Source organism: Athene noctua, chromosome 11 (genome assembly GCF_965140245.1).
Source record: "Athene noctua chromosome 11, bAthNoc1.hap1.1, whole genome shotgun sequence".
NCBI lineage: Eukaryota > Metazoa > Chordata > Aves > Strigiformes > Strigidae > Athene > Athene noctua.
Genome location: NC_134047.1, coordinates 3217117 through 3240170, shown reverse-complemented (window position 1 = coordinate 3240170; position 23054 = coordinate 3217117). Strand labels below are relative to the sequence as shown.

Sequence of the window (23054 nt, the reverse complement as noted above, 5' to 3'; positions counted from 1 at the left end):
TTATTTGATTTCTGTAAATGAAGCAAGCAGTTGCTGTTTTCCATTCCCTGATGTTTACTGCCCAGAACGAGCGCTCACAACTGGTCTGCGTGCAGCACCAACAGTTTTCTAACCGAATTATGTCAGCGTTCACGGCAAAGGACAAGCAGCTAAACTCCCCTTGCAAGATTTCATCTGGTTAACCGACTCTTCGGCCTCGGAAAGAGATGTCACATTGTTTGGGGGTATTCTGACCATTTTGAAGTATATTACGAAGGGTAAGAGTAAAGAGTTCTTAATTAGGAGAATCTGTTTTGCACAAGTGCGTAACATTAGAGGATTGATTTTTTTTTTTTTTTTTCTCGCCAGACTGCAGCTGTTACCTAAGCAGAGGAGGAATTTCACCTAAGCACAGAGAATGAGATACACAAATAGCTGTGTTGTCTTAGGAAAGGGTCGGGTATGTCTCCTCACAGCGATTTTGTTCCATAATTGCAATTCGCATTAAATGCAGCAAATGTTACCATCCTGCCCACTCAGTTTCCACCTCTACTTTTGTTTCAAGCCGGGGGGGGGGGGGGTGTGGAAGGGGGGAGCGAGTCTCTTCTTTTCTTGCCTTTCCTTCCCCGCCCCGCCGTTCCCGGCCGCGGTGCTGAGCGGCGCGTACCCGGGCGAGCGGGGGCACACACACACACGCTCCCCCCGCCGGCCCCGTCCCGCACGTGTAGCCGCTGCGCGCCCGCCGCCCATGGCAGCTCCGCGGCCCCCGGCGCGGCACCGGGGCCCCGCCGCTCTCGCCTCCCCGGGGGGCGCCTCCCTCCCCGCCGCACCCGCGTAAGGCTCCGCGGGGCGCGCAGCCCCGCATCGCCCCGGGAAAGGTAACGGCGGGGCGGCGCGGGGCGGGCGGGAGAGGCTTCCGCGGGCTGCGGTGCGCGGGGATCGCTCCCGCGGAGAGGCGCCTCCTTCACCCCCCCCTCCCCAAAAGCAGCGCTGGGTGCGTGCGCGCGTATGTGTGTGCGGTGTGAGCGTGGCGAGGGGGGGCGCTCCCTGCGTGCGGGGGGTGGGCGAGAGCAGTGCGATGGGAGCGGGCGCCCGGCTGCAGAGGGATCCTCTCCCCGCCGGCGTGCGGGGCACCGCGGGGCAGGGCGCAGCGGCGCGGTCGCTGCCTGCGGCGGAGCCCGCCGGGGTGCCGCAGCGCCGGGCTGCGCCTGGCTCCGCGCCTCGGCGCTCAGCGCGGCCGGGGGTGCTCGCCCGAGCGGCCGCCCCGCCGCCGCCGCCGCCCCCCCCCGGTGCGGGCGCGGAGCTGCCGGCGCGGGGACCTCGCGGAGGAGCGGCGGAGCGCGGCGGAGCGGGGCCGCGGCCAGCCCGGCCGCCGAGGTAGGGACGGAGCCGGGCTCGGTGCCGGGCTCGCCGCGGAGCAGCGCCGGGAGCAGCGCCGGGGGCGGGCGGCCGCCCCGCCGGGCGTGAGTGCGGGCGGGGAGCGGGGCTGCGGTTACGTTGGCGGTTTAATTTCTTTTAATTACTCCGGAGGTGGGGTTTCTTTATTGCGATAATAATTACTGCTGTTATTTTAAAAGGGGAGGGGGGGGGTGACGGGGGGAGACGAGGCGACGGTGGCTTCCTGCCGGAGCGGCTCTGCCATCGCGCTCGCCTCTCCCCGCCAGCCGGTCGCCACCCGGAGCCCCGGGCCAGCGGCACCCGGCGCAGCGCTGCCCGCGCCCAGCCTCTCCGGGGGAGCGGGCGAGCGGGGGGGGACACACCGGGACCGGGGCTGGGCGGCCCGGATAAGCCGGTGGAGGTGTGGGAGGGAGGGACGGACGGGTGGGGGGGCAGGGTCTGCGCAGTGGGGCTGGGGAAGGGGACGTGTGAATGTGTTGCGGGATGGACTTTGCAAAGGTGCCGGTGGAGGGCTCGGGGGGGAGGCAGCTGGCGGCGGGGAACGCGGTCGTGCCTTGCTGCGGGAGCGGGGGGTGGCCGGGATGCTGGGCTGCACCGCCGCGCCGTGCCCGTTCCCACCGGCATGTGCGTGCGGAGTGTGCGCGCCCGCGTCCCTCCCGCCTTCCCCCGCCGGGAGGCAGAGGGCGACGGGGCGCCCACCACAGAGGGGAGCCGGCACCAGGCGAGCCGGCTGCGGCAAAAAATTGCGGTAGTGCCTGCGCTCCTGGCCGGGCTCGCCGACCCTCCGCCAGCCCCGCGCAGCGCCCGCACCCGCCCCGCTCGGCAGCGGCCGGGGCCCCGGGGCCGCGGCAGAAGAGGGGACTCCAGCCGGGGCGAGGCAGGGATGCGGGGTGACGGCGCCGCGGAGGGGGCGGGAGACGGAGCCGTGGGGGCGCGGGGGCACCGGGCTGCCCCGGGGGCTCGCTCGCCGCGGCCAGGGTCGGGAGCCCGCGGGGATCAGCAGCGGCTGCTCCGCTCCTCTCCTCCCCGTGGCCCCCCCCTCCGCAGCCTCCTTGACCCCTTCAGCCATCCCTTCCCCTCTTCCTTCCTTTCTTCCTCTCAGCTTTCGCTCTCGCTGTTGTCCTACTGTCCTCCCTTCTTTCCTCCCTCATCCCTCCTCTGCCCTCCCTCCCAGGTCCCCCGGCGCATCCTCCCCTCCTTGCGGCTCCCTCCAGCCCGATTCTCCTCCCTCCAGCTGGCTCCTGCTTTCTCCACTTCCATCCTGGCTCCCTCCCGCCAACTCGGTGGCTTCCCACAGCAGGAAATGAAAGGGACAAGTTGGGAAATTGGGAGAATGGGGAAGGTGGGGGGAGCAACGTATCGATTACTGACTGGTTTGGTTGTTTGTTGTTTGTTGGTTTTTTTTTTGTTTTTTTTTTTTAAAAAAGCTACCTTTTAACTCGGGAAATGCTGTGGTTCCAGTTCTGTGTAAAAAATGGCAGCTCAGCTGGCCTGACTATATCTGAAGGGTTCTTGAAAGCCACCTCTATATCAGTGCAGGGATAAGAGTAAATTACATAATGTTTTTGGGGAAAAAAAAAAAAAGTTCTTTTCAGATTTCAGTAATGTCAAGCTGAATTGTGGCTTTGTTTTGCCCTGCAAGTCAGAGTATTGTTATTACTACTGGGGATGGGGCTGTATGCCTGTGCATGCTTCGTCCGTATCGGTGTGCTTCCATTGGTCACCCAGAACTGATCTTCTTGTTTTGTGGATAGTTCATTCTATTTCTGCAATCAGTTTGCCACCTATTTATTTAAAGTAGCCATAGTAAGTGACAGAAACAATGTGTGTGCAAGCCTATGTATTCCTCGAGTGAATCTCACTATTATCATAGTGATAATCTGTATGTGTTGGTGCTGTGGATACATACATTGAGTACTGACATTGCTTTTTCTGTCTCCATCTTCATCCTTTCTGTATCGTGCTATCCCAACCCAAACGTTTGGGCATGCATAACATCAGCATTTGTGTTTAATATCCCTGAAATGCACAGCAACGTAGGAACGGTGCAGGACTGAGGAGAGTAAATATGCATAAAATTGGAATCTCCTTTGGTTATTTTACTTTGTTAGTTATGCATGTTTGGCATGTACGAGAGAGATATGTATTTGACAGACCTCAGAGTTATTTGTTTACAGAAATTTACATTCCGTATTTGAAATCACTCTAGCTCTTGTGTATTTGGTCGTTAAAATCTTTCATGTTATTTTAAATTCAGTGCTTGTAGTTTATCTATAATCCTTGGCAGGTACAGTAGCTCAGTGGAATACAATTTTTAACCCAAATAATGTTTTGGAACAATGACAACTGAAAAACGTTTTCTTTTTTTTTCTTTCCTTCTTTCTTCTTTAGATTCTTTATCTTTGTTCAGGAGCCTAAGGTTGCTTGCTGATCACAAGAAGATGTTTCTGTGGCTCTTTCTGGTTCTGTCATCTCCAGTTTCTTCTACAACTGCAGATGCTGATATATCTGTGGAAATTTGCAATGTTTGCTCCTGTGTGTCAGTTGAGAATGTACTCTATGTCAACTGTGAGAAGGTTGCAGTCTACAGACCAAATCAGCTTAAACCACCATGGTCTAATTTTTACCACCTCAACTTTCAGAACAACCTGCTAATTATTCTATATCCAAATTCCTTTCTTAATTTTACATATGCAGTGTCCTTGCAACTGGGTAATAATAAGTTACAGAATATTGAGGGAGGGGCCTTTATGGGTCTCAGTGCATTAAAACAGTTGCACTTGAACAACAATGAATTAAAGATTCTCCGAGCTGACACTTTCCTTGGCATAGAGAACTTGGAGTATCTCCAAGCTGACTACAATTTAATCAAGTTTATTGAACGGGGAGCCTTCAATAAGCTTCACAAGCTGAAAGTCCTGATCCTTAATGACAATCTGATTTCATTCCTTCCCGATAATATTTTTCGATTTGCTTCTCTAACCCATCTGGATATACGAGGGAATCGAATACAGAAGCTTCCATACATTGGAGTTCTGGAACACATTGGTCGCATTGTCGAATTGCAGCTGGAAGACAACCCCTGGAATTGTACTTGTGATTTGTTGCCTTTGAAAGCGTGGCTGGAGAATATGCCCTATAACATCTACATTGGCGAAGCGATCTGTGAAACACCCAGTGACTTGTACGGAAGGCTGCTGAAAGAAACCAACAAGCAGGAGCTGTGCTCCATGGGGACAGGGAGTGATTTTGATGTGCGCATTCTGCCTCCCTCGCAGCTGGAGCCCGGTTATAGCACACCCAATGGCCACACCACTCAAACATCAGTGCACAGATTAGTCACAAAGCCGCCAAAGACTACAAACCCTTCGAAGATTTCGGGGATAGTGGCAGGCAAAGCGTTATCTAATCGCAATCTCAGTCAAATCGTATCTTACCAGACGAGGGTGCCTCCTTTAACTCCTTGTCCAGTCCCCTGTGTTTGCAAAACGCATCCTTCAGACTTGGGATTAAGTGTAAATTGCCAAGAAAGAAATATAGAGTCAATGGCCGAACTCATACCAAAACCTTTAAATGCCAAGAAACTGCATGTAAATGGCAATTATATTAAGGACGTGGACACGACAGATTTCATTGAGTTTGAGGGGCTGGATTTGCTACATTTAGGCAGCAATCGGATTTCGGTGATAAAAGGAGATGTTTTCCGCAACCTTACAAATTTACGGAGATTGTATCTCAACGGCAATCAGATAGAGCGTCTGAGCCCAGAAATGTTTGCTGGCCTCCACAACTTGCAATATCTGTATTTGGAATACAATGTTATCAAAGAAATCCTAGCAGGCACTTTTGACTTAATGCCAAATTTGCAGTTGCTCTACCTGAACAACAACCTTCTCCGAAGCTTGCCAGCGTACATTTTTGCTGGTGCACCACTTGCTAGACTGAATCTGAGGAACAATCATTTCATGTATTTACCTGTAAGTGGCGTTCTTGATCAGCTAAAATCTCTTACACAAATTGATTTGGAAGGTAATCCATGGGACTGCACTTGTGATTTAGTTGCTTTAAAACTGTGGCTTGAAAAACTAAATGAAGGTATTGTAGTGAAGGAATTGAAATGTGAAACACCTGTACAGTTTGCTAACATTGAACTTAAGTCTCTGAAAAATGAGATCCTCTGTCCTAAGCTTCTAAACAAGCCATCTGCTCTGTTCACCAGTCCTATGCCCCCTGTTACTTTTACAACGCCACCAGGACCAGTTCGGAGTCCTCCTGGTGGCCCAGTTCCATTGTCCATCCTAATCTTAAGCATATTAGTTGTGCTTATTTTAACGGTGTTTGTTGCTTTTTGTCTTCTTGTTTTTGTGCTTCGGCGCAACAAAAAACCAACTGTAAAGCATGAAGGGATTGGGAATCAAGAATGCAGTTCTATGCAACTGCAGCTAAGAAAGCACGATCACAAGTCAAACAAAAAAGATGGACTAGGTGCAGAGGCCTTCATTCCGCAAACCATTGAGCAGATGAGCAAAAGTCATACCTGTGGCTTAAAGGAGTCTGAAACGGGCTTCACGTTTGCTGACCCACCAGGGCAGAAAGTCATTCTGAGAAATATTAATGACAAGGAGAAAGATTTATTGCATGTGGATACCAGAAAAAGACTTAGCACAATCGATGAACTGGATGAGTTATTCCCTGGGAGGGATTCCAATGTATTTATTCAAAATTTTCTTGAAAGTAAAAAAGAATACAACAGCATAGGGGTCAGTGGCTTTGAGATACGTTATCCAGAGAAACTACAAGACAAAAAAAACAAGAAGTCTCTAATAGGTGGTAATCATAGTAAAATTGTAGTAGAACAAAGAAAAAGTGAATATTTTGAACTAAAAGCTAAACTTCAAGGTTCACCAGACTACCTACAAGTCCTTGAAGAACAAACAGCTTTGAATAAAATATAGGTCATACAATCTTATTGCCTACAGAGGACATTTATTTAATGATGAAAGTGCCTTTTGTTGACTTTTAACTTCCAAATACTATATTATATTGATAGGCATAGAGGCAGGTGTATCCAAGGGTGTCTGATTAACTGTAGCTGCATATGATTTCTCAAGTAGAGGAGAATTTCCTTAATAGATTTTACTACATAAAGCTCATGCCCTGTGGAATCCTGTAGGGATACTGCAAACTCTATTGCCAAAGGGATGCTTTATACACGTTACACTGAATTTAACCTCAAGAGGCATATATGTTTTGTACCTTAAATGCAAAACCATCGTCTCCTTGTGATTTGTTAGAACAAACACAAGAAACCTGGTACTGGTATTTGTACCTCAGCTGGGTCCTTCATCCTGCACGTGGATTTAAGTTGGTGGAACTGGAGTAATCCTTTGATTTGTGGTGTTGTAATGGCACTGTTTAAAGATTATCTGGAAAGTAACAAGCATGCAAAGAGAGAACATTCGATAGTATGTGTAAATTGGTTACATTTATGGCCTGCATCTTGAAACCACTGGAATTATAATGTTAAATTGTGCAAATATTTGTTTAAAATATACCATGCATTACATACCTATGAAATAAATTTGACCACTTGAAGCATACATGTCTATACATAAAATTAAAGAAAAAAGAAAGAAAGTAGTTCAACCTGACTTCTGCAGTATTTGTGGCATCTGAAGAAAATATTTGATGTTTATGCAGAATCTGTCTTAAGACTTATCTCCAACTAAAACTAGAGTTCCTTCTCAGTTATGTGAAACACTTGCAACCCCAACAGGTTGTCCAAAATTGTCAGAGTGCTTACTGTGTGAGCGTAGCAGAAATTATTTTTGTAATATAATTCATATTTATGAAATACTTTGTATACTAAATAGGAAAAATATGTACTCCTTAATATGTATTTAATATGCCTGACTTGTTTTCCTGATCACAATGCATTAATCATTCAGTATAAATAAAACCAGAACAATATACCAAACAGAAACTGGGGCTGTAATGTATAGAATTATCCAGAATTAAGTGATCAGATATAATAATAATAAAATTGTTCTGTACTATTCTTGTGAAATTAGCATATTATCTTATTTCAGATTTGTTACCAATGGTGCATTTTAAAATAGATTCATTAGTTCTTTAGTATTGTGTCTCAGGCAATTATTTGCCATCAGTTGTCTTGCTTTTCCAGGTTCTACAGGTTAATCTAAATAGTTTTCACTTCAAGTATTTACAGGAATTCATGGTAAGGGTAATATTTTAATTGTATATGCATAAGTTTTCTGTTCTTATATCTGTCTGGCTGCTGTCAGTCGGAAAAAAATGATCAGAACAGTGAACAATATGGCAAATCATGTCTGTTTAAAACCACAGTGTAAAATGGATACAGTGGTCTCTGTTCAGAATATTGTGTAGCTCACATCTACAGAGTAAAATCCTGCCTTTGTGAAAGCTGAATCCGAATAGCTGGGAAAAAAAAAAAAAGTAGGAGAATGGAAAATCCACACTTGTGTCTCAGTGATAGATGTTACCTTGAGATTAGAATGGAGATATATTGGTAAAGCATCATACAGCAAATCTATACTGTGAGATTAACAAAACTTTGACTTGAAAAGGAAATTTTTCATTCATTTCAAGGAGTTTTGTGTAAGACCCTCTCTCTCTTTGCTCCCAGAACCTTCCCACACACATGTACCTTTTATAATGAATACATAAATCAGTTAAGATTAGTAGGGTATAAACATGAATGTTTCTAATGAATTTGAAACTAGCAAGTATTAGAGCAAGACCCAATAATAATACTGTGGGGAAGGCTGTGTCAGCTATTTCCATTATAAACCTCTAATTTCAAGGGTTTATGACATTGCTGTGAATCTTTTTTTTTCAGGAATTATATTTGGCAAACAGCCTGCAGTATATTTTTAACAAAGTTTACCAAAAAAAAGCTCACTGCTTCTATATTTAAGAGACAGCAAAACAAACCAACATTTTTCTACTTTCAGAATTTGTTTATGCTCTTCTAACTTAGAAATAGGTTTGTTTTATTCTTTTTCTCCATACTACAAAGTATATACATTATTTCAGATAATAAAATTATAATAGATAAATTAATGGCTGAGTTTCTTCCAAAAAGCTGCTGCTAGCCATGCACAACAGTTGGCTTCATGCAGGATGTCATAGGGATTATCAGGACGTGGATTCTACGTACATACATGTTTCTAGCATAAAAAGTTCTTGGTTGACCAATGATACAATACATGGCCAAGAATTGAATAAGAACATTTGAGCTTATTGTGTCAAGAGTCTGTGGTTTAAAGAGTGCGCACTGACATGATAACCTTAGAGCGGCTCCATCGGTAGGCTAAGAATAATGGGTGCTAAACAGTGCTGCATGGCTTCGAGGATGTGTAAAGGTTCACTGGGATTTGGCAAAGCATAAGGCTACTGATGCTTCAGTACATTGTCAGAGACTATCAAGTCCCATACCCCACTCTTGAGAGGCATGTGTTAAAAATAGTAAAAAATAGCAAATGAGCTAATACTTTTAAGTGATGTTAAAATTGATGTGCTTGTGACACATGTTGCCCTGAGTTCAAAGAGCAATGCTAAATGATCATACCTTCCTCAGCTACGAATTGAGGGGTTTGGTTTGGTTTGGTTTTGTGTCATGATTTGGTTGTTTTGGTTTGGGTTTTTTTGGTGGTGAGGTCTTCTGTTCACTGATGAAAAGAGGAAGAACTGAACCATTACGTTGTACCATTACATTGGGTCAGATTTTCCTGCTCATTGAAGTCCCAATCCAGTAAAGCATTTAATTTCAACCTAAATCATGTGCAGAAGTACTATTCATGAGCTAAGTGGGGCTTAGAGTTTTGTCATTGAATTAAAAAAAAACCCAGCTCAAAAACATTGTATATAATACATAGAGTCCAGTGACTCTTTCGGGATTATGCTGTTGAGTGTAGGTTCACCAGCATCAGTAAAGGTTACACAATCTGGACCTTCCTGTAGAAATTGTTCCCAAGTGTTTTACATACATGGTGCAATACGTAGGCATAATAGTGTGAGTGAAGAACGCAGAAGTTGGCAAAACACTCTATTTCTGTGACATTGTTACTTTGAATGACAACCTTAATGCCAGTTTATTTCCTCCATGTGTTGAAACAGAGCATGTGTCTGCGCAGCAGTTTTAGTGTAATGTCCATTCAAATCTATAGTCAGTCTGTCTGGAAGGGTGACTCTTCAGATGTGACTTAACAGATCCGTCTGTTCATGATACTGGTTTGAGTGGCCATGCTTGTAAAATGGCTGTTAAGACCCATAGACATAAATTAAATCAGTGAAGGTGTTAACATAACCTGTTGTCTTCATTGTACTATAAAGAAGTTTCCATTTTTAAATAAAATCAATAAAGTATAATCGTTTCCTTGAAAAAGAAAAAAATTGTGCAATTTTATCAGAAAGCAACTACCACGGTGCAAGAACGCAAGACCATTAGATGATTTATGTTTTGCATTTAGTGTTCAAGATTGACAATAATATAGAAATCTAGTACAAAAATATTTTTTTAAATTTTTTTTTTTTTTAAAAGCCATAATGACGATTTAAACTATAAAAGACATGGCCTTGTGAATAATGTTAACAAATGCTTCAGAATCAACAAAACACATCCAGAACTTGATGGTGGTATATTATCTATAATATCTTTTGCATGGTTTGTACATTGATATTGTATGAAATGAGCACAGTAAGATTTTTTTTTTTTTTTTTTTTTTGGTTGCATCCAAAGAGTTAGGAAGGAAATATGACAAGAATGTATTTATAATCACTCTATTTTGAAATAAAGAAAACAAAATGTATTGGTTTTACCCTGCTTCGATCATTACTATTATAGGTTAGTTTATAATTGAGATAGTTACTTATAACATCCCATTTAATGTAAAACACAGAAAGCTGTTGTTTATGAATTTTGTTTGCCTTCAGCAACATCAAAATATTAGCCAACGTCGACTTAAAAATTTGTACGAAATATTAATAAAATCATTTGGTACTATTGTATTTCTGAAACTAGACTTTTTTAAGTGCCTGTAATATTCTCTTTTGGATCATTTGTATATGTATGAAAGAGAATCTAAGAAGTAGTTAAACAGTAATGCTTTCTAACCACCCTGACAATTTGTTGTTATTTTTTGTGGCAGTTTTTCCCATCTTCTATCTACCAAAATCCTCCTTGCCTCTGTTTTCCAAATAGTCCCTCCAAAGTCAGTGACATTTTTTTGCATTACTAACACAAGCAGAATTTAGTTTTTAGTTGGATTTAGAGATCTTCAGCACAGAAGTGCTTAGAGGAACAATCATGTAATGCTAGGGGCATTTGTTTTGATTCTGCTCCCTTCTCATTAATCATTTTGGATAAGACACGATTTTTCAGAGGAAAGAAAAGTTGTTTATCCTTAGCAAAAAGAAAAATAACGATTCATATACCATTTCAGTTTGTTAGGTTAGTTTTATAAATGAAAGTTGAAAAGATGTCTTTAGATAGTTTAACTTCCAAATTTAGATTTGATAGTAAAAATGTTTTACAAAGCCTAATAAAAGACTTCATGGGAGGCGAGAAGAGCAGGAACAGAATTACATCTAGATTAAACATACCCTGTTGTGTAGGATTTAACATGCATTAATAATGGTGGTGAATGAGAATAAGAATGTGATATGGACTAGAAAATCAGGACTTGATTCAGATTTTTTTTTTCATTGCTAGTTGCAGTGTAACGTTAGGAGCAAACGCACAACATTAATTGAAAAAGGCCTACGTATATATTCCATAGGATTTCTTTCTAAAGAAAAACTTGAGAATGAAGAGTAATTATTCATGTTTTGAAAATGTGTGCACCAATTTCCTGAATGTAGAGGAACCTGACCACTTTCTGTTAATAAGTTTTTCCATTATTTAATCTTTATTTCTAATTGTAATTCATTCATCCTTATGTATTCTGATTGATGCTGTGTTGAAAAATAAAGATAGGAATGTTAATGCTCAGGGACAAACTCATCTCAGAAATTTATCAATGTAAATCCAGACTTAACGCACTTCAATGGAATCAGATCAGCCTTACCCTAGTGAACACAAAAGCAGCAATTTACCATATTAGGTGAGCTGATCTATCTGCTATTGAAATAAAAAATAAGTATTTTTTTTTACTTGAAATAAAATGTAATCTTGCTTTATGCTGTATTGATTTGTGTGGTAAAGCTGTTACTAGTTTCAAATAACTATAAGGCAGAATATAGAGTAGGTGCAGTCCTGTGTCCGTTTGATGTCAGTAGAACTCTACACTGATTCAACAGCTGTGAGCATCCTGTAGATGTACTACGGATACAAAACTATCTGTATTTGCTGGTTTCGTACATAGGCTTGGGATACACATCTCATAAAATAAAAAATGCTATCTTAACAATACAATTTATTTTCTCCATATAATGGAACAAACTTACCCTGTTCTTCTTTCTCATTAAGTAGGGACTTCATTGAAATATATTTATTTTACTTTTAATTTTATTCATATTCATTAGATATTGAGATATTTATTGTCTGAAAACAGTACCTTTTGGGCAGTCCGTTATTCTTGAAATACCAGTTATGAGTAACAGGCTGATGCTGTATTATGTTGATTTTTCATTCTCTTGCTGGGAATTCTGATAGTTATTTAACACTAAATAATTTCTTAAAATCTCACATAATAATCAGATAAGAAAAAGAGACCTAGCTGATACGAAATCTGATATTTTGTATGTGTGTACGTGAAGGCTTAAAATATTGTAAATCAACTCTGATTGTCCCTTTGGTCTTTGCTTAACCAGAAAACAAAAGGTGATCTCTGTATGGTTTAGTAGTCATTTTGCATGTGTGCAATAACAAGTCTTCCTCAGTTTCCCTCATCCACAAACATTTAATGTCTTGATTTAATTTCTTGTAATTTCCTAGAAATTACCTTCCAGGGCATCCTTCCATTTCATGCTTTCACATCACCTTCAACGTGCCCAGTTCCTTACAGCTGAATGTTTGTCTAGACACTGATTAACAGTAGTTTCCAAAGAGGGAAAGGAGTAGGATTTATCTATTTACAAAAAACAGCTAAAAAATGCTAACTGTAGGAGACTGTCCTGGATGGTTTCTGAGTCATGTCAGATGATGTAGAATCCAAAACAGAGAGGAGTAGGAAATAATTTAAGCTTCCGTTAGGAAGATTCATGCTCGGCTTTTGAAGCTGGACAATCATGGCTTTTCCCGACCGTAAGGTGTACAGTGTAAATTACATGGGATTCTGTTAATTCAGTCCTGACAGTCAGGCTGTGGTCTAAGTCCTGTAGATACCTGCACCCACTTACCCAAACTAGGTTTTGGTGTCACTATTCATTGGACAAATCATTCAGGTTAAGCCAGATGTTTTACATATTTCTTAACAAGGTTTTTAACTGAGGTGTGGGTACACTTGGGTGTACACTGGATGCTATTTGGGTATGGCAGTTAGTCCATACGTAATGTTTGCTGAGCACTTTCTTTGGTAGAGTCTCTCTTTGTGAGATCATCACATCTGAGATGCTGCACAGTCATTACATCTCAGTGAGCCAAGTCACAAAGGGCAGAGCGTTTTGACAGATTTTGAGCTCTTCACTGCAAGAAACTACAGAAAATGATGTACCATACAGCAGATTTCCTTGCTCCCTGAGAGGATCTCATGGACACTGTGAGTCCTTTTCAGCAGAGTATTCTTCTTATCTACACACCACAAATAAGACTCCAGGTCACCAGTCTGCTATATGTATAGTCTGTGTTTGCTTATACCCAAAACTAACTCTGTGGAGAAGGGTGGGAGAAGAACTTTAATTCTTTTCTGAAAAGCAAAATGGCCTAAATCTGATTTTTTGAGGATTGAAAAAGAAAAATACAGGTATTTTAAAGAATCGTCACATTGTTGGGCAATATCTGTATTTAGAAAGTCTGCATTTAGGAAGTATTTTACTAAGAGAAAGCAAGCAGTTGGGGTTATATTTTTTTAGCATACAGCTTTTCAACTTGTTCCATTCTTGGGTTAGTATATGCCCTGAGAGCCAAGGGACTCACATGTGCAGCTCAGGCCACAGTTTAGCTGCAAAGATACATCCTAAATGTCTTGCTGCCTTTTGTGTGGTAGAAATGAAATGCAAGGTTTTGAACGTTCCCTCTCTTGTTTGCTTTAATGGAAGCTCGATCAGTTAGCGTTCTTCAGGACCAGTCTTTAAGCTCCTGTCGAGGTGTGTCTACAATTTGATGAAATTAGCAACACGAGTACAAATGTCATACAAGGCGGTGATGCCTTTGGATGGGATTAACACTTTGAAATAATTGGGGTTCTTATAGTCTCTTTCTTAAATATTGCCATGTGGTTGCACTGTTTTATCCTCATGAAGATTGTTACTTTGGGGAATAGTTCAATAAATTGGTAGTTTTACAAATGTGATCAGGAGATTGTATCCAAATGTACAGCAAAAAACTTTGCTTTTAATTCTCTTCATTTTCTAAGATGTAAATAAAGAACAACAACATCATGAATAACCTATATTTAAGATTTCTTTTTGTTCAGTCAAAATTACTTTTACCTTAACTGAGTGAAATACTCAGAAAGTACTTTGAGAGAATTGGGATACTGCCAACAAATAAGGTCCTTATTCTGTAATCCTTTCTCAAGAATATAAGCTATGGAAGCACTAAGGTCTTATCTTTTAAGTAGCTTCCCTGAGAATGTGGAGTTTCACTTTAGCAGTTGGAGCAATGCCATGAACATGATTTTATGATTTTGTTGCAATAGTTGCATACACGGTAGCTAGAAGAAGTAATGGTCAACAAGAACAAGTGCGATGCATTCTCTGTGTAGCTTTGTCAACTAATTCATACCACTTCAGCATATGACAGCAAAGATAGTAAGGATTACATATTGTAGAGTGTGTTGGTAAGGATTCCCTTACATTTGTAATGTGCTTTCAAAATGAAAGCAGTATGCAAATGGTGAGTATTATCAGCATACAATTCATTTCAAAAGGGGAATACCATTGTACTCTTATTCAGATTGAGAAATATCACTGAAAGTGAGTAAGATGGGGTTTCCTTTCTGTAAATTTTTCTCCTTCAGCCATTAAATAGACCAGTTTCCTTTATACAGAACAATACAGCTCTGAGCCATATGCTAGAAAATATATAAGCCTAAGAAAGACAAGCAAATATGTTCCCTCCGAAGAGAACATCTGCATTATAATAATAAAATCACTCATATTTTTCAATGACATTTCAACCTCTGGCAGTTTTTTCTTATGCTGGCAAACTGTGAGGCTGAGATGTAGGATTGGAGTTGGTTTCTGTTTCCTTTCTGCACTCAAATACCCCTTTTGACATGACACGTGCATGAGGTCAGTTTGCCTAGTGTCTCTTAGTGCCATAAGGCGTTGAAATAACAACATGTATTTATATGTGTTGTAGGCATACATTATGCAGGCATTTGCCACTGGCCTCACAAACAAGATGTCCCCAGGGACAACAGAAGCATGGCAGTGACCTTTGCTAAAGGTCATTCTCATACCCTCTGGGTCAGACCTCTGTGTCGCGACCCAGAACATCCATGGGTTGGGCCAAGGAACAAGGCAGGGCTCAGTAACATCCTTGTTTTGACATTGAAGGGAAGCAAAGTAATAGTACCAGAACAGCATAGCAGCTTTGTAATCAAGAATGCAAGACTCTCTGTCTCTTTGCTGTTACTTCATAGATGGGCTAGTCTGTTTTGCAACAGGAAAAGTAATGTGCTCTTCTGCCTAGAATCTAAACTCTGAAGTTTGGGACGAGACTGGAAGAGCTTGTTTGACCAAATCCATTGTCCTTCACAGTACAACTAGATCAGACCCTCTGTCAAATTTGTGGAGAGGTATGGTTTTTTTCCCTGTCTGTAAGTAGTGTACAATCAAGCTTGCTTTAACAACTTTTAATGATTCTGTAATGTACTACCCATAGTGCATGTTCACATGCAACACTCTCATCTCCATGCAGTATTGTTAAGTGTCACTGGCAGGAGATGGGGACAACCCCTTTTTACCTCAAATCCTGTTGTGGTGGCCAGACTCAGATTGTTTTCCTTGATAATTACACACACTTCTGATATAATTTACTTCTTTTCTGAATCACATCGCTCTGTTTCTCATTAACAAAGAAAGTTTTCACCTTTTTTCCCCCATTCTTCTGTGCAGTAGAAATTCCTTTAATCCATTTCCAACCCATAAAAAACAATGAAAAATCCGCTGCAGGAAAACTCCACTTTATGTAATGCACTGAAGATGGCACTATAGTAACAACTTCACACTGTGAATGATAAGATATGCTTGTGTTTGTTGCTGGGAATTTATGATTTTTTTATTTATTTAGCTCTGCTAACATAAAGCCAAAGGTCACTTTAATGCAGCAGCACCCGACACTGCTACTGTAATTAAGGCCGGAGAAGTGATTCTGTCACTTAGACTTATCTGCAAGGAGATTCCAACTCAACCCAAAGTACATAGTTTATAGTTTATATAGAATAGTTTATAACTGATCTTTGCAGAAAGGTTTTTTTTGTTAAAAAAACCCCAAGGAAGGTAACAAAATCCTTTCTGCTAAGGATATCACTTCTTGTCCGTAACCTTTACAGGCCATGTTAAGGCAGTTAACACCGCAGCAGGTTACTCTAAACACCTAATGGACCCCAGGGCAGGGATTTATGGTATTAGTTGCATTATACAAATCTTCCAAAACTCAGTTTCCTGCAGAGTTTGGAGGCTTTTATTCATGTGAAACAGGAGCTTCATGTTAAACAAAACCCAACCCAATGTACAAGCAAATACATACAAAGGTAAAAGTCATAGGTTAATGATAATTTTTAGTAAGAATAAAAGAAAAAAAAATTAAACTGACAGTTATATAGGTGTGAAATGAGGTTTTACCCATTTCTTAATCCCCTCCTTTTAAGCCCTTCACTCATACGAGGTAGAAGTTTGGGTTTGTTTTGCAATCTGTGAGTAATTGGGCCCCTGTGCAGCAATTACTTCTCACAGCTACTTCCATCATACACACCTAAGCTATTTTGGAGAAGATTAAAAATGGAAACCTTACATTCTTTTTAGCATTTGCCTTGCTCTTGAGAAGTCAGTGGAACTATTTGTGTGAACTGCCACCGTGGGGCTTTTTTTCAGGTATTGAAAAAAAAAAAAAGCAGGATTTAAAACTCCACTGATTTCCATGAGAGACATCAACTTCCCCAAAAGACTCTCTGTCAGCAAGCCAAATCAGGGTGGGGGGGCCTGACTTTTTCAAAACTCCAGAATAGGTACTTAATATGCCAGGCTGCAGAAAGAGGAATGCTTAGGCTGTTTGAGAGGGGCTCAGCTTTTCTCTATGTCGGGGGTGATGCAAAGCCAGACACGTATTGCACGGCTTGACAAAAACCTCTGCAAAAGACCCAGGTGTTGCTTCCACTTAAAGGGCCTGACCCCAAAGCTGCTGAGCATCCTTTCTGTGGGCTATTCAATCCATCGGCATCCCTGTCCTTCTCCCAGTAGGGATTTTTTCAGAAGCGGCAGCCTCAGCCCGGTGTGGTGGGCGGGAGGGAAAACAGCATTTCGCTTCACTTGGCGCTGGCTCCGCTGATCGATTAACGAGCGGTGTTAACCTCCTCAGGCTGTCTTCCCTCGTGTTACTCAGTGGGAAGGATGACAGCCACGCGAGGCATAGGGAGAGATGTTACATGAGGGGCTTGTAGAGGAGACACAAAGAAATAGACACAGAAATGCTTGTTTGGAAAACCGGAGCTGGCTGCATTGCACATTGGCGCTACAGAGTGGAAGCCAGTGTGGGGACCATCCTCAGGCACTGGCCAAAAGCTGAGCTGCTAAACCCCAGCTCTGCAGCATCATTGTAGGTGCAGGGCCCAAGAGCTGCTGGGACTCCTAGCAAGTACTTCTGGGGCTAGGGCTCAGGGTCTTCCTCCCCCTGCACCCCTCCCCCCAGAACAGACATTTCAGAAGTCCTTTGTGTGCAGCCCTTCAAAGATATGGGAGTTAAATAAGTAAATATGTTTAGGGCCTTGATCTTGGAATAAATCCAGTAGTAGCTCTTTAATTATGCCTGCAGGCTGCTTCTCCCTGCACACAGCACTTTCTAGCTGCCTGAGTTCTGCATCTTCCTCATCCTCCCCTCCTCTGCCAGCTCAAAACTTCCTAGAAAAGCTCTGCAGTTCCCTCTGCAGAGGAGGATGCTGGTTTTGTTCTGGTGTGAATGAAACCAGGGGTTAATGATCTCTATTTGTGCCGTCACGACCTTCAACTACAGTAAAACTGAATGTGGGTGGTGGAGACAGACACAAATAAACCAAGAAGCTCATGGTTAGCTAAGGCAATATTTGAGAGACACTGAAGGAGCAACTGAAACAACTTGGGTTTAGAGGTCTACAGCTGGTATTTTTGCTTAGAGGCAACTTTGGGGCCATGGGATTCCTGTGAAGCACATAGCAAGCAAATTAATGAGTTAGGTGGGAACAGGCTGAGCTGCTACAAAAATAAGCACTCTAACTTATATACTCATGTAGACTTTTAGAGATCTCAGTGATGCATTGGCCATTAATATTTAATTTATCACTTATTAAATATTTAATTTTGTATAGTTCTTTAATGGAAAGGTGATGGATTTTGTTGTCTACAAGAACCTGTATATAAAGATCTGGCAGATGTCTCCATCTTTGGAGAAATGGTTATATTTATATCCAGTTTGCAGGAGGTAAAATGCATTGTGAAGACAATAGTCATGTGCAAATGTGTTGTCTCATTTTAGTTTAGAAAAAGGCAGGAGTAAACACCAGCAGGCAGTGTTTTTATTGCAAAGGGAGAGTTGTTATGAACCTGTAGTGAAACTGCCACCTGGATCATCACAGAAAAGTTGAGCTGTTTGCTTCTACCTCCATGGCTGATGGAGCAGTGGTTATGGGAGGAGATTTACCACAGGCCCTAGTGCAAGGGAGACGTGCGCAGCATCCTTGTGCTTGTGCTTCCCCCCACCGATGGGCAGTGCAGTTAAGTCTCTGCACTGTTTGGAATCAAGGCCTTTGCCTCTGTGGATCCTTGGGATTTGTTCCACTAACATCTAGAGAGTGAAGCAGTCCAAGACACAAGCCACTAGAGCTGAAACAGTGTCAAAAAGTCGTGTTGTACAATCTTTCCCCTTTATTTTTTTCATGAAAATGGCGTGTGAAAGCTCCATGCCATAGTTCCTCTTCTGTTTTGTGATCACACATGGCCACCATATTCACCCTCTGTGTCCCATACCACATGCACAAATCCTGGCATATCGTGAAAGCAGCCTTCCTCTCAGTTCTCAGGCCTCTGACTGGGCAACAGATCATGAACACCCTCTTCTTCTTCCAGTAGTTTTTGCTCTTAAACCACTAAAGCATTTTCTTAGGTCCTTAATAGCAAGCTTAAGGTTAAGCATTTGTTTAAGCACTTTGCTAAACTGTGTTTTGCTGAATCCCTGCCAAATGGAAACAGATGGGCTCATTTACCCTGATGTTCTTCCCTGAGCCTTCAGAAGAGCTGTAAGAGCAGCAATCTACACAAAAGGTGTACTCTAAAGCAAGCCAGGGGCAGATCTAAGCAGTTCCAGGCCACAAGATAGCTCTGGCTTCCCTGGGAAGCTGTAGATTTGGGGATCATGCTTGCACTCCTGTCTCTCTTCCAGGGAAGAGCATCAACCTCTCAGTAAGGAGTGTCACCCCACCTAGTCATTGCTAGTGTCGTCTCAAGTACCTACATGGAACGGAGCCAAGGAACAGCAGTCATCCCCTATCTGTCACCAAGAAACAGCTGGAGCTGGGTTGTATGCAGGGAGCAGGGCTCTTTTTTCTGCCGTATTATCCAGTTTCTGCTGTGGGATGTTTGAAACAGAAGTGTACTCCTCTTCTGATGGCATTCCTAATGAGCCTGAGGGGACAAAAACTGCTGATGGATCCTTAAAGCTGTTCCCTTTTACTAAAGAGCAGCCAGTATAATTTGCCATGCTGTGGGATTGAAAGATTTTGGAGACAGATGTTAATACTTTAGAATTTGGTATAAAATGTTTTACCACTGTCCATCACTCAAGAAACGATATGTTTAAGGCTTTGCAGTATGGCCCATACTTTTAAAAAATATTAAATAATGGCTTATGCAACATATTGATGAAACAAATTACTAGCCTCGGAATGCAGACTTGTGGACCTGTGTTTTTAAAGTAAATGTTATTCACAAACCTGAAAACGTTGCTAATGCTGACATTCATGTTCAAATGCCTTGACTGTAATCTGAGGTCTTAAAAAAGGTACATGACTAAATGTAACATGGTCCTAAGGAGAAACAGCAAGTGAGAATGGAATTAAAAGTTTTAACATAATTCAAGAATAGGCTGAATCAATACTGCATTGGCAATATTTATTGTTCCAGTGTTTTATTTAAGGGTTTTTCTGTGTGCATGGTTTGGTTTCTGTAACTGATGATACTCCTGCTATCCACAGGGAGGCTAGCTTGTTACCAAAATGTACCTGTTTGTGATAGTTTTAATGCCAAATGAAAATGTACGTGGAAGAACGGAAGCTTGGAATTTGGACTTCAAAATGTCTTTCTCATTAACTATTTATACTATTTATTCTGCAAGATCAAATGATGGTTTTTTAAAAAGTATGACAAGGAGTGTGCAAGAGATTTCAGGGGTTGGATACAAGCAGCAAATCTTTGCTAGGAAAGGAAAAACAATAAAAACATTTCCAAACCTCAAACAGAAAGTTTGCCTAAGAAATATCAAAGATCAGTGTGTGGGACTGTAAAATGCAGACCCAAATCTATCATTTTATTTTTTTACAGCAAGGTGTAGTCAAGCTCTTCTCTGATCCAAGACTAAACAGCAATTTGCAGAATGGAGTGGCAGAACACAGATCACCTTCGTTTTTAGCACACCATAGCCTGAAATGAGCCGCTCCATGTCTAACACTGCAAAACCAGTGAATGTCAGCCCCTTCACAGCACTTTATTCTCTTTAGGTAATTTACCCTGGTATGCGAATGGTGAAGTCCCTTGGTTTAATGCAGTGAGCAGCAAAGGGTGTATATGGAATGCTAGTCTCATCCTCCATTTTTTAACCACTTAGAGGACAGCCGTGGACATCTTTCTAATTGTCACTGGATGTGTACTGGGGAAGGGAAGGGATGCAACAGGGAAAAATAAAAATCACTTTTTGTCAGTTTGCATAGTTTAGGCAATGTTGGTTGATGAGAAGCAGAACATGACCTGGCAATGTGCACGTGCAGTCCAGAAAGCCAACTGTGTGCTGGGCTGCATCCAGAGCAGTGTGGGCAGCAGGCACAGGGAGGGGATTCTCCCCCTCTGCTCTCGTCTCATGAGACCCCCCTGCAGTGCTGGGTCCAGCTCTGGGGGTCTCCAATACAAGAAGGACACGGACCTGCTCGAACAGATCCAGAGGAGGCCACGAAAATGATCAGGGGCTGGAGCACCCCCCTGTGAGGACAGGCTGAGAGAGCTGGGGGGTTCAGCTGGAGAAGAGAAGGCTCCGGGGAGAGCTTAGAGCGGCCTCACAGGACTGAAAGGGGCTACAGGAAAGGGGGGAGGGACTGTTCATCAGGGGGTGTAGGTATAGGATGAGGGGTAGCAGTTTTAAACTGAAAGAGGGGAGATTTAGATTTAGATTTAGATTTAGATATAAGGAAGAAATTCTTCCCTGTGAGGGGGTGAGGCCCTGGCACAGGTTGCCCAGAGCAGCTGTGGCTGCCCCCTCCCTGGAAGGGTTCAAGGCCAGGTTGGACGGGGCTTTGGGCAACCTGGGCTAGTGGAAGGTGTTCCTGCCCATGGCAGGGGGGTGGAACTGGATGATCTTTAAGGTCCCTTCCAGCCCAAACCATTCTATGGTTCTGTGATGACTTCTCAGGAACGCCTGGTCTGAAATGTCTAGCAGAAGGCACAGAATGTGTTCAGGAAAGAGCTTGTTGCACTGAGTTCATACAGACAATTCAATGGAAGGGAAGAAGATTGACATCTGTGTTATCTTTCAGAACCAGGTGCTGGGGGCTCTTCCTGTTTCTTTCTGTGTGCTTTGTGTTTCTGGGTTCTATGTGCTATGTGCTAATGCTAGCATTAGCTCTGACTTTCAAGCAGATCCTGCACTATTTGCTGGAAGTGGTGTGAGAAAACTGCCATTCTGCAGAGAGTACAACTGAGGGGCAGGAACAGAGAGAGAGACCATTTGTTTTGAGGGCACATAGACCAAGCATTGCCAAATAAAAATCATCAAGGCAAACATGCCTGCCTCTTGATGACATCAGTAGTAAGTCTGCTTGTATCTTATGACTTGCAGGATACTCAGCCTCTGGGCAGCTCTGTCAGCTGGGAGCCAACTGCTCCCTGACAAAGAGCTGAGGATGTTCTCAGCCTTGCCTTCACTGTGGGGGTGGAGAAGCTCATCTCGGCCCTCACTAGCAGGGAGCATGGAGTAACCAACCCTCTGGTACCATCTCCTGCATCTGCTGGAGTCAGCAGAGCTCCACTGACCCGAGTAGCCTTAGGATGACTTTTACAATGGAGCTAGGCTCCACGGTGTCACTGGTGTTCATGGAACCGCAATGTGGTAGAAGTGTCATTTTTTCCAGTGGATACCATGATTTGAAATTATAAAATGCCTTATGCTAGTTAAAGCCTGTTATTCTCCCCTTTTCTTGCTTACCCTGCATATAAACAGAGACCACCCGGGGTTGTACCAGCTGCCTAATTTATTTAGATATTCAGATTTGTAATTTAATGACATCTTCTTGTCAACTATGGTAGACTCTGGTTCAGACCAGATCCAGAACCAGTTGCTACTGCAGCAACTCTCACTGGCATAGAAATTAGCAAACAGGCAGGATGTAATTCAAGAGCTCTTTACATCCATGTAACCACGGATACCTAAATGATGCATAAGACCAGTGTTTACAAAGTTTAGTGCATTGTTTCCAGAAATGGGAAGCACAGATTGTGAGTTCTCCCTAGGACATATGTGCAGGAGATGAAAAGTAAAAATAATGCTTTTCTACTTTTATGAAAGTGTTCTGTAGGATGTTCTACTTTCAGCTGTTGTGACTATAGTAGACATTTATGGCTGTGGGTTTGTGGCTTTGCCGGCTGTGGTAGACTTGGATGGCTAAATTTCGTATTTAATGTCAGGTGGAGTGGGCAACAAATTGCTGACATAGAACCTTGTCTTTGTAGAGGCTGTTGCATCAAGTAATGAGTTCACTGGTTAAAAAAAAAAAAAACTAATATAGACACTAAATGCTTCAGGGTTCTTTTTTGTAAGTGCAAATACACTCACAAAAATATTATTTTTAAAGCAAAAATAAATGCATACATAGCATGCTCTTTATCAATTATGTGTATTGTGTTTTATCTCTTTATGCCTGTTCTATTTTAAAACATTTCCCTACATAAGGCAGTTTGCTCAAGGTATCTTTCTTTTAGAACTAGTATGTTGAGATTTTTTTTTCTTCTCCTCAGACAAAATGACTGGTTCTAGGATCAACAGTTGCCATCTGTTTCTTTCTGTACTCCTTCAGAGT

At 42.6% G+C, this 23054-nt stretch overlaps 1 protein-coding gene across 1 annotated transcript; it reads left to right on the top strand.

Moving 5' to 3' along the window:
• Nucleotides 1-1279: 1279 nt before the first annotated feature.
• On the top strand, nt 1280-7796 carry SLITRK4 (SLIT and NTRK like family member 4). The gene is made up of 2 exons (XM_074914960.1): nt 1280-1356; nt 3769-7796. Exon 2 carries the CDS (start codon nt 3819-3821, stop codon nt 6330-6332), a length of 2514 nt encoding a protein of 837 aa, XP_074771061.1. The 5' UTR covers nt 1280-1356; nt 3769-3818; the 3' UTR covers nt 6333-7796.
• The last annotated feature ends 15258 nt before the right edge of the window (nt 7797-23054 follow it).